The sequence below is a fragment of the Rhipicephalus microplus genome, chromosome 4, assembly GCF_043290135.1.
Source record: "Rhipicephalus microplus isolate Deutch F79 chromosome 4, USDA_Rmic, whole genome shotgun sequence".
Taxonomy (NCBI): Eukaryota; Metazoa; Arthropoda; class Arachnida; order Ixodida; family Ixodidae; genus Rhipicephalus; species Rhipicephalus microplus.
In genome coordinates, this window is record NC_134703.1 from 104,924,983 (window position 1) to 104,937,169 (window position 12,187).

At 44.3% G+C, this 12,187-nt stretch overlaps 1 protein-coding gene across 11 annotated transcripts in view; it reads right to left on the bottom strand.

The window, feature by feature from the left end:
- Nucleotides 1-12,187, bottom strand: part of GluClalpha (glycine receptor alpha 1) — a 212,081-nt gene that overhangs the window by 93,575 nt on the left and 106,319 nt on the right. For 6 of the 11 annotated variants that reach the window (XM_075893427.1, XM_075893425.1, XM_075893426.1 and 3 more), the window contains one exon: nt 4,732-4,836. The exons of the other annotated variants lie outside the window; for them this stretch is intronic. In XM_075893427.1, coding sequence (XP_075749542.1) covers nt 4,732-4,836 — 105 coding nt within the window. The remainder of the gene's footprint in view (nt 1-4,731; nt 4,837-12,187) is intronic. 11 annotated transcript variants of the gene reach the window in all.

The following is a 12,187-nucleotide window of genomic DNA, read 5'->3' on the forward strand; positions in this document are numbered from 1 at the left end:
GCCAAGGAAAGTGTATAGGAAATAACTTACTGCCTCTTACCGTGGCGTAGCAATGTTGACGTAAATTTAAATGAAATTAGGCTGACGAAAAGAAGAAGAGCACTATTACTCGTTGGGATATGAAATCACAACCTCCGAATCAAGCGTGCGATGTTCTACCCATTGAGCTGAATTTGTAGAGCTCTATTGTTAGAGCATCGGACGCGCCATGTGAAGGTTGTACCGGACGGAAAGGCTTTTTTTTGTGGCCTACTTGAAGTCATCTCGATTTAAACTATATTTACTTCACTATATAGTGCTAAATAGAACGAATAATATCCTCTATGCTTTCCTTGGTACAATTGTGCTTTAGGTGCCAGTGGTTTCGTCTATAACATTTATGCCGAAGTGCCACTGATTTTGCTATAACCCTAATTAGCCTTTGCTTTTGTACTAACGACGTTCTACGTTTAGCGGCTTATGCTACTTGTTACGTATAAACACGATGGCGTTAGTGTCGCATCGGTACGCAACCAATCTGCTTTACTTTTGAAATATCAAATTACAAGTGTTGGTTACTATAGTACAATCCTGGCTGAATCAAGAAGTCGAGCTGGAGGAAGAGCGCGAAAGGCGTGAAGCTATAAACTGAAGGCACAGTGGTTCAAAACTCAGCGGCATAAATGTGTCTTTACCTTGGGCCTTAATGATGGAGATGAGTCTGATCGCTGTGTCTGGAATGCCATTGTTTAAACAATGGGTGCGCAAACGCGGGATTGAAATCGAGGAACATACTGCGTAGGCAGAGACCGACTGCAGTCGAAGCAGACGTCGTGGCGAGCAGGAAACACACTGATCATAAGCGATGCAGGTGGTCTACTCGTTAATCAATCCGCAACTAACGAGCGGCTCAATTCTATATATGAGATGCCGATGCTATTATTTAAATCGAGCTTGAGAGCGGGAATAAAGATATCCAACAGCATATTTTCGTCGAATAGTTCCAGTCTGAGTACAACGTCGTTCACACAATGTTATGTGGATTCTAGCAGATATTGTCATTAATAAAGATCGCATACTGGCGTCATGACACTAATCGGAGGAACGTTCACACATACTTTCTCATCAACATAAGGCGGTACTGCAGGTTCAGATTGCCTTAACTGACAAAAGCTTCAATCTCTGTAGACTGAATTTTGGGAAGTTTGAACAAACTGTTCACTATAACGTCCGCATCACTGCCACGAAGAAGTTCTATTATCTACGACTGCATCTAGAATGAGACGCCGCCGCACCAATAGCGGAACCACCAACGACTGCAAGCTGCTACACGGACGTTATTACTATGCATGATACTGAAGGACCTTTATGACAAGCCCTGCATGGAGCAAGAGTATTTTGTGAAATTACTGATGGTCAGCCCTGTTAGTTCGTCGAAAAACGCCAAACGCCTAAGCAGCCTTTACGACCAAATTTGTCATTATCCAAGGCCTTGAGACTATATGCGTACCCAAGACATCCTTCTCATTCATGCTTTGCTGCATTGCATTGCGTGCTCTGCCATGGGACATAGTCGTTCAGCACCATTGATCGTTTGCCATCCAAGTGGCATGTGACCCTATATGAGATTCTACACTTGTGGTTCTACATGGTCTGCTACAGACTTCCAGTGCTCTGAGTAGGAGAGCTTACAGAAGAGTGATTTCTAGGACGCCAAAGAACGAGAACTCGGAACAATCCCATGGAAACTCCGTTGAAGCATTCTCGCCATGAGAAACCTACGTCGTTTGTACTTCCAGCAACCGTGGTACCTCACAGCAACTAAGCGTTGTCAACAAAGGACAACTGCATTTTCTGTGCCTCATAGACCACAATGGTAAGCAGCTGAGTTGCCCCTTACGTAGAAGGAACTACTTTGATATACTTTGCCAGTCAAAGCTCGACATGCTACGAGTTTCATGTGTGATGCAGGTAGTATTTTCGGATGTCGGCAAGACGGACGAAATAACTACGACAGTCTGCGTCTCTCTTCGAATACGACCAACAAATGAAAGCTCCATCACTGCCGTCTTTCGGCAGACTTTCCGAGAATGGCTGTAAACGATGACACCTGCCATTGCACCATTAAAAACGAGAAGTTTTCGATGGCACAACTCAGAGAATCTTCATAATTGAAGCTTTGTCTAAGCATCTCGAGCTTAAAAGCATGAGATCGACGTCCCATTGGCAAAATTCCAACGACCATGGCGGGGCAGAAGGGATAAGCAACCTACACAAATCGAGCAAGACCATGGTACACATTGAGTGAGCCATTAGCTTTCTCAATGGAAAATATCAAATGGTCCTGCTTTGTATCCATGCATTCGATCTTGCAAGAAACACGCAAGTTGCCGTTACTCGACTGTAAATAGTTGTAAGCCATCTCTAAACGAACAAGGGACTGCTCGAAACGTATGATCATGTAATAAAAGAGTACTAGCACGCATCACCTGCTGAAGTAGTCATTGACGCAACTTGTGACTTAACGAAGTTATAATCAGCACAATGAAGCCATACGTGAACAAGCACTGACGACAAAAATTCAAATGGTGTTTGACACTGTGGACACAGGCGAAGCGCAGTATTAGGTTGCGCCATTTAAGTTCGCTGCATCTAGAGCCGTAAAACTCGAACGTGTTTCGAAAATGACATTTCAGGCCATTAAGCCGTACTTACGGTGATTTATAGCTTTAGAGTGGGATGAGCTCGCGTGACCTATGCTGACAATGCATGAAACTTTCACAAGACATAGGCAGACACAAGAAGACTGCACCAAATAGTTTCTAAGTGGAAGTAGAGAAACAGGCTGCTTATTTGAGCCTGAAACTACATTTTGTCGAAGTTTACAACGCCAAATACACCTTCCTAGAAGCGCATTTTCCGATCAGTGATGTTTACATTGCGAAACTTTGAGAAAATATTGACAGTACTGTCTGAGGTCGAAGGAGTCATAAACTTTAGGCCTTTGACTTTCATCGAGACAGATTCTAGGAAACCTAGCACGCATCACCAGCAGACTCGGATGCAGGAACCTTGGACGAAGGTTGACTTCAATTCCGTGTGGTGCCACCGATGAAGTCACCGGGAATTCCAAATGAGCAAATGCCATAGACAAACATGCCCACAGAACACTACTGATTCAAAATTTTTGGAAGCGGTGGCAAAAACCGCCAAGCCTGCGCGGTAGGCACTGCACAGTCACAGCGAAAGCTAGAAGAGCGGCCTTTCAGAGCCTTTTCAAAACACTCATTGGGTAACTACTGCAAACACACTTGTTTGGTACCCATTAGGGCATTAATATAAACTTTTGGGTAGTTGGCCGGCATTCGCTGTGACGACAGGGCACAACGCAAGATATGGAAGTTTGCAATTGTCGTTAAGTGTACCACGGTGCCGATGGCCTCATGCGTTCCAAGAAGGTCATCTTGCGATCAAGCTGGCACAAACAGTCTGCCTAAGTTTTGTGCCACGGGGAAGGTGAACTAGCAACGATCCGTGCAGGTTCAAGAAATCGAAGTGGAAGAAGAGCACCAGGGAATGACAGGTGGCGACATTGTGAACCGAAGACCTAGTGGCTCCAAACTAAACTTAATAAAGGCATCTTTACTATTTGTCTTCATGACGTAGTTTACTGTGTTCGCACTGTCAGGAACACCCTCGTTTAAAGCAAGTGTTCTTACGGTAAGAAAGCCAATAGCTCGGGCACGCAGTTCTCACGCTACACAAATTTTACACCATGTATCTATTATGTCACTGCGAAGCATGTTCAGCTGATGCCAATGAATGGTTAAGAGGTTCTGGAGAGCGGTCCTGTAAGCGGGAAATCATTAGAGGTGATTAGCGAGAACCTCCTAGCACGCTTGTCTGCGATTCATGAACGCGCTACCTATCTACATACAGCACAAATCAAGTGACTCAAAGCGTCCATTACGGGAACAAGTTCACGTTTAGCTCGCATCTGTAAAGCCGGGTCCTGGCGATTCTGCATGTGACGCGCAAATAGCTCCGGCCACGACTGTCAAGCCTAATTGACGCGCCAAGTTTTTTTGCTGTCTCTCTTCATCTCTACTTTTCTTTAGAATGTAAAAGTAAGGCTTCCTCTCAAGCTTTCTCAAGTGGTTCGTTTTCTAGCTGGTTAGAATACATAATGAAACGTAAGCTGCTCCTCACGTTTCTTTTTTGAATTTTTGTTTTTTTTGTTTTTTGCGCCATAGTAATCGCGGTAATATATAGCAGGGTACGCAATAAACCACTCTGTTCTTGCCTCGAAGTTTTGGCAAAACTCATGTTGCCTATGACGTTTCTTGTCTAGGCCTCCCGAAACCGGGCTGTCATGAAATACCACGCAGAGAGAAACTTTGCCAGTTGCCGCTTACAGGAGACTAACTATACAGCAGGAGTGGAAAAGAACGTCGTAATGACCCTCAGATGTTTATGAAGACGAATTTACGCCCAAAACATCTCGCCAAGGCTGTCAAGGCAAATACACAAACACCCCATTATCACGTAGGTGGTGAGTGTTTTATCATCGAGGACTATGTAAAAGGAAGCTGGAGAAACGAATAGTTGTATACAGTTAGAGGAAATTCTAGTCTACGTCGTGCTTTCTTTCTGTTCTACGGGATGAGCAGGCAACTCGCACGAAGCACGAGCCTGAGAGGAGCAAGGCAGGCAAGAGAAGAGAGAGAGAGAAGAGAGAGAGGGATACGTAACTCTTTATCTTGGTAGCGGGAACTTTGCTGTTTCCTCAGGAGCATCGCGGCCGCGACCGGAACGCCCCCATGGCCACGGGTTGGTGGCGTAGGCAGCGTTTCGGCCCTGCACCCAAGAACAAGAGAAACGTCAAACCACGTGGATGACGTATACCGCGAACTGACATTCACACGGCAAATGTCTCCCCTCCCCCCCCCCCCCCCACCTGCCCCGCTCGTTTGCTGAAGTTTCATCACAGTAAGATTTGCTGCTCGAGTTACTGGAGGAAACACTGGTGGTGAGAACGCACAAGCAGAGTGGAAATTGAAGTTAGCATACAAACTTGCGTGGTGTTTCTACTTGTACATGCAAGCACGCCAGTGTTTTAATTTTCTATGTCTTGTCTGCCATTGTGGGTCTAATATTAGAAGCAATCATAGATTTCAAAATACCACAAGGAACAGCTCCTCTGTGTGAATGGAGAATAACTGTAAGGTATGGCGTTGGAGCGCTATACTTTATTGGAAATGTAGTTCAAATAAAACTCAGAAAGCTGTTTGGAACCAGAATCACGAAGCTTGGGCGCACATTCACGAACGAATATTTCTATGCTGGGTGAACTGTCAGGCTGGCATATGAGCCTTCCTTCTTCTGAAAGACAAGTGGCCAAGTTTTTTTCAGCAAGTTTTGTGTGTAGGCATCGCACGTGATACTTGCGATCACTGTGATTATTCAACTATTCAGTTTAATATTCTTTAAATACGAAGTACGTTTTTTTTGAAAACACTAGCGGTGACTATACGATAATTAAGTGCCCATGCTTCACACAAACTTTTGTTACGTCCTTTAAAGGCCCATTTGAGAAATGTGAAAGCTATCGGCGCTTACTGCTTATAGAAGAATATGTGGCAGTGACGATTGGAGCCACAATTTCACGGAGCCGTAATTTCACTTCGAGCATCACACTTCTAACTCTACCCAGAACAAGTCCCACTCCTGAACTAGTGTGAAATGTTCAATGAACAAGGTCTTCATAAAAAAGTTGAGAACTTATCAGTTTCACATTTCTTGCAGCAGTCTGTAACTGCGAGATGTTTTATTTTGCCCGTGGCTTCGTAGCTTAGAAAAAACGTAGCTGACTGTTGAACTGAATAAAATGAGCGATGCGTGTTATCATGACTTTTCGAAATTCAGCAACATTTATCATCACATGCCTGTGATGATTTGTTCTTTCGAACAAGTTTAAATGAATAAAAAGGAAAGTTAATTAGTGAAAAAAAAACGCTGCCATGCTCGGTTGCATAAAACGGTTTTGACGTGTAGATCACCTCAAGAATGTCTAAAAACTACAAAATTGCGAATCACGCTAAAGCAGTTCTAACGCTGCTTTCAAGCTTTGTGCTCGAGTAGAACTTCATTGATATAGCCGCATGTAGATAGCGCAACCCTCTAAGTCTATATTATTATCAAGAAGTTAGCAGGTAAATTGGCACCAAAAATATGCTTCGGAATTGTCCCCATGAACATCAAGACATGACTTACCGATAATATATTGAGGACTAGATGCTGAATACTACACGACGGCACAGTTTGAAATGTTACAGCTAACTTGTACTAACCTCAGTTCTTCGACTGCTGTCACTGTGCTCGAACTACATTTAAAAAAAAATGTGGCTGATCCCCCTCTTTAGGAATCGGTATAACACGAGAGTGAAACACGTCTTCAAAGTGGCAGTTGTGTGTTTATTGCGCGCTGTTTCACAAACAGCAACAAATTGCTGAATCACGTGAAGAACAGAAAGCAGCTGGAAACTTGCTGCGCACACCTCAAGCGTAAAGCACGCGCGAAATTGGCATACACAGGAGGACCGCAAACAAACAACAGTCACAGCCCGGCACTTAAAGCACGCTGTGCAAGCTGAAAGAAAGACCTGCGAAACGAGCGTACAAGTATACACAGGACAAACGCGAACAACTGTCACAGTTATTGCTTAGGCGAGTGTAGCAGCGTGCTCCTTTCGTAAACGTGGCCGAAGCAGCGAGTGAAGTGACCTTTGTTCTCCCCTGAATTACGAGTCTGATAAGCGCGCTACTGATAATGAAAACGCGCTAGGGCTTCGGAGCTCTAAGGAGCATTAAATGGTTTATCGTGTATATAAATGACTTGCCGTTAACACCCTCGGCATTCTACGCTCCGTGGCGCAATGCTTAGGACCGCGCGCTGCTAATCGAGAGGTGGCTGGTTCGACGCTACGCGACAGAATCTTTGCTTCTAGCTTTTTTCTTTTTGTTACCTATTCTTATGCATTTTACAACGCCTTATTCGTGATGGAAATACGTCAGCAGATCCGAAGTGGAACTCCGTCAGTGGAACCCCGGCACCAAACACTTTTGCGTTAAAAAGCAGCCTAATTCAGATAAAGCTGGTTTCGATGATTTATTGACAACTGCAATCAAACGATTTTCGAATGAAACTAGTGCTAAAATATCTCCTTCTACACCTGAATGACGTTCCAGCAAAGTTTTGCAAAATGTTAACACGAGAAATTACAGAGGAAAACACAATTCAAAGGTTTCCACGCTGTCACTGCGGAAAACCTTACAGAGAGTCGTTTAACACGTGTAATAAATTCCCGTTTGTAACGTCATTATTGAGGCGAAAGTCTCGGATGGCTTCATCAAACGCGATGATTGACCGGCGTCTTCCCGTCAGCGGGGTCCACACAAATCACGTCAACAAAGCACAATCATCATAAAGTAATGACGTCACATTGACGTCACAAGGTGTCACATGTTGCCAGTGTCTTTGACGTCACATGATGGCGTCTTCGCATGACATTGTAGTATGGTCGCAGGTGAGCTGATATCAGAGGCAGCGCAGTGAACAAGGGAGGGAGGTTTCTCCGATCTGAGATGCCGTGGGACACTACGTTAGAAGCTTGCAGATAGTGGAGGGGAATAATCACTGCAATAGATTGAGAAGAAAGAAACTATCAGCCGAGTGAACAAGAGTCCCTGTGAGTTGTTCTTGCAAGCGTTGTTATAGAAAGTCTACAATGATGCGCTTCATCGGCCAAGCCTGTACAGAAAGTTTACAGAGGAGCGAGCAAAAGGCTCAATTCAGATGACGAAAATACGGAGAGGTTAATGAAATACATGAGACGTACCCAGGAGAGCTTGTGAGAGGTATGTTTATGATATTATTTTTATAGTATTTAGATATCATGTACATAAAAAAGGACAGATGGAGATGCATCAAATATTTATGCATTCATTGTTCTTGCGCTATAGTAATTGCAGACGGAAGCCAAGAAAGGTGCAAGCATTTAACAAAACACAAGTTAACAAAGTGTACCGTAGCACTGTGTTTGGTGGTTTAGTTCATCACTGGTAGCTGCGTTATTCTCGCCAGCTCGCCAGACAACTACATAGTTCGAAGAGAATGTATGTTTGGCAACGAGTATAATTCATAGGTTCTTGAAAACTTTCTCTCTATATAAGTCGCATGGCTAGCCTTTGCGCATGCAAGGAGTCTCTCCGAACCGCATCAATATCGTTTTAATTAACAAGTAGTCTAGAATGGCGACTTTGATGAACTATCTTTTAATGAACCTAACTACAACGTCCTCGCTTACGACGTGGAATGCTTCGAATGACTTTTGAGTTCATGGAGTGCGAAGCAATATTCATCCAAAAGATATTTATGCTTCGAGCATAAAGCGTTTGTGTCATTACGGCTTCCTTTCTGAAGGAAAACTATGCTGGTTATTTCGATTATATAAATGTGAAAATAAACCTGCCCGCATTGCCATGAAGTATTATGTTAGCAGCGCTTTAATGTACGAGTGTGACCGAGTGAAAGTTCGAACCTTTGCGTGGTTTGTCGTCGGTGAACGAGGGTATATGGTTGGAACGAAAATATGTTGATTACGATACATTTGCACCGAAGCACGAGGAACTAGCCAAGCTTGAATTCTATGCTTGTTAACGAAGCACTGAGTTGATACACAAGAAGCGAGGGACAAAGGACGACAAGAACTTGTAATTAAGTACTAAAATCTCAGTGTCAATCACCACCGGAACGAGTGGGTGTTACTGCTACCACCGATGTAACGTGGTAAAGGGAAAGAGTATAGCTAAATTTTTTTGTTTTTCTTTATTTGAGCATTGTTGTGAATCCCTGCTGTCCGAATTGCGACAGCCTGAAGTAAAACAAACCAAAACAAACCAAAAACGAAACATAAAAGACTCGCTGAAAACAAAATATATAGGCGTCGGAAGAAGCGCGATAAAGCGTGGAAAAGCAGAGATATTACAGAAAGAATGCTGCGAACGAACACCGTCAGCGTAACCGGCGAAACTATTCAAGCTGCAATCCACCAGCCTCGTCCCATTCGTTACCTTCAGCACCTCGCATGTAACGCTTATGGCGGCTGTGCATTCAAACGGCGAGAGTTATGGCGGTACGCGAAACGGAAGCGCAGATAGAAAAAGAGAAAACCGCCAACTCAAAAGAGAGAGATATCTGCAGGATGGACGATTGTCGTGTGTGAATGGGTCGGCGCTTATCTTGAAGGGCATAAATTTCCGATAGCGAGCCCGGTGGCAGTTATCGAGTGAACCTTTTGTTATCGGAGCGGCTGAAGAGAAACGCGCTCGAGCTCGTTCAGAACGAGAATCTTACAGTAGCGTACTACCGCGTAAGTGAGTGGGAGTGAAAGGGTTTCGGGGCTGATGGGGTGAGGAGGAGAAAGGCTGTCGACTGTGAGGCGCTCAAATGAGAGTGTAAGGAGAACGCTGAGTGTGCGATGCCGGTCTGTCGCCGTACCCTTCGAGTAGAGAAGATTTATTGACCGATGCCCAGTGAAGGAGAAAACGAACCGAAGACTCCCCCACCCACCCATCCTCCATCGTCTGCATTGGCACAGAATCGGCATTAGTCGCGAGAAAAAATTGCTCCTCTCTTTTTTTTTCTCGGAATAGGCTGGTCGCCATTGGTCACAAAGAAAAAAACATAAATAAAAGACATACACCGGTACATGCTTCGTACGCCGTTTCTCAGTGCTCTCAGCAGAATTAGGGCTCATGAGAGAAAAAGTGATATTTTCAAGTATTGATTCTTTATTAAAAGCAGAAAACAGGAACTTACTAGCAGTTTTTATAAGGGTCGTAACCAGATATATTGTAATTTGGTAATTATAGCTGCGCTAGTGCAAGACAGACAATACAATTAATGAAAAGTAGGTAGATTAACGAGGACTGATACCAGTTTGATACTATGTACTACAGTTCGGGGTAAGAGATTTCAAATGAGGTCCTCGATATGATTCAGGAATTACAGCTGTAGTTTTGCGTCCTTGCTCTACTAGAGTATGCCAAAGCATGATTCCTATATCTTGTAAACAAAAATAGGCGTTCCGTGAAGCTAGCTCGGAGAACGGGCAGTATATATAGCATATATTATTTTAGGTTGTTACCATTGAAACTAACCCTTGTGGCCCATCTTGTATTGCTTACAGTGCAATCGTGTACGCAGGGTAAAAGCGGAAGCGAATTTTTTTTAAAATATGAGCAACGCATGCGTAGTATCATGGAAAAGTCGAGTCAATCTAAACTGCGCTTAGTGTAATGAACTGATTGTTGTTTCTGGAATAAAAATAATATTAGCTGGATTAGCTGATAAAGGGGCAAAATATTAGAACAAAGATAGGCAGGTAGTCTGCATGACAGAAGTATTGCTGGCTGCTCAGTAAGAAAAAATGCAGTGAAACACCACCTAACCTGGTGACGTTGTAAATATGTTGAGGGTGTAGTGTGTAATTTCAGCAAAATGCGCACACTGTAACTGTACAGGAACTTGCTCGATTGCGCAAATTCAACACATGGTCTTCCCGTTCATCTGGTGTCGATCCTACAAAACTTTCTAAGTCATGATCATTCCTTTAGTTTGTGGCTTTGTCGACGAACATCAGCGAAACTTTTATTGCAGGCTTGAATACGGCATGTGCTCTCATGCTTCACGTCCTATATTAATTACAGATTCTTCAGTACAGCTTGCTACACGAAGACAACAACCTAGGCGAGGTGTTACGTTAACAGCTTTGCATTAAGAAAGGAAAACGGAGCCAGGCATTCACACAAGACGAGCGCTGGATTGTTACTAAGAGCTTTATAACACTACCACGGCCACTGCAAAAAAAAACAAAACAAAAAAAAACAAACAAAATCAGAGCATATCCACATTATAAATAATGATGAGTGGGACGAAGCGTCTGTCCGTCCGTCCGTTCGTTCATCTGTACGTCCGTCTGTCTGTCCGTCCACCTGTCTGTCCGTCTGTCTGTCTGTCCGTCCGTCCGTCCATCTGTCTGTCTGTCTGTCTGTCTGTCTGTCCATCCGTCCGTCCACCTGTCTGTCCACCTGTCTGTCTGTCTGTCCGTCCGTCCGTCCGTCCGTCCGTCCATCTGTCTGTATGTCCGTCCGTCCGTCCGTCCGTCCGTCTGTCTGTCTGCCTGCGTGTCCATCTGTCCGTCAATCTGTGGGTTCGGCCATGCAACCGTCCGTCCGTGCTTCCATCCACGCTTCTGTCCATCCATCCATCCGTGCGTCCCTCTGTCCATTTATCCGTATGTTTGTTTGTTTGACTATGTGTTTGTATGTCTTTTTGATACTACCGGTCACGCCTGACGCAGGACAAGATTAGACTAAGACGAGCTTCGACCCTAAAAAAAGAAAGAGTTCACGCAACTCTACGATTGTGTAGAAATTCTTATCACTGTAGTAAAGTCCAGTTGCTAGTCATCGCTGGTGTTATCTGAATTTTACAGCGAAGGCGTACAGGGTTAGACGAAACCAAAATCATTCGCCATAAGCTTGCACAAACCTGCGCATATATGTGCAACAGAAATCGGGTAAGCAACACTTATATGCCCCGATCCACAAAAAACGGAAAAGGCAACACTCGGGCGGTGAACACCACAAAGGATTTCTGAACAGGCGTAAAAAATAAATGAGAAAAGTTTAACAAACATTTCGGATTAAACCAGTGAGAAACCCTTGGGCCACACGTTTCAGCTCCGCTCAGACGTAGCGCCTGTGTGGTTCACTCGTGAAGACGTATTACTGCACTCTGCATAATATTTAGTCTAGCGTTTGTAACAGAAGTGCCTCCTCTATTTTTTCAGTAGTGATGTAGTGGTTAGAAGAGGAAGAAATACTGCTCACAGAAAAAATGCACTGCGCTTTCTTGGCCAATCCCCCTGAGTTGGTGCGAGCCATGAGTCCAGGGAAACAAACAAACAAACTGCAGCCTGGTTGGGAGCACGGCGCAGCGCCTAGTTTTTCAGTGCCAACCAGATACATCCGATCCAGCCGTTCACCCTCTCCTCTGGCCCTGTCCTGCTCCCGGCCATCACCTGGCTTTCGTGTGTCCTTTGCAGTCCTGGTGGAGAGCCCATGTGTACTGCCTCACGACGGA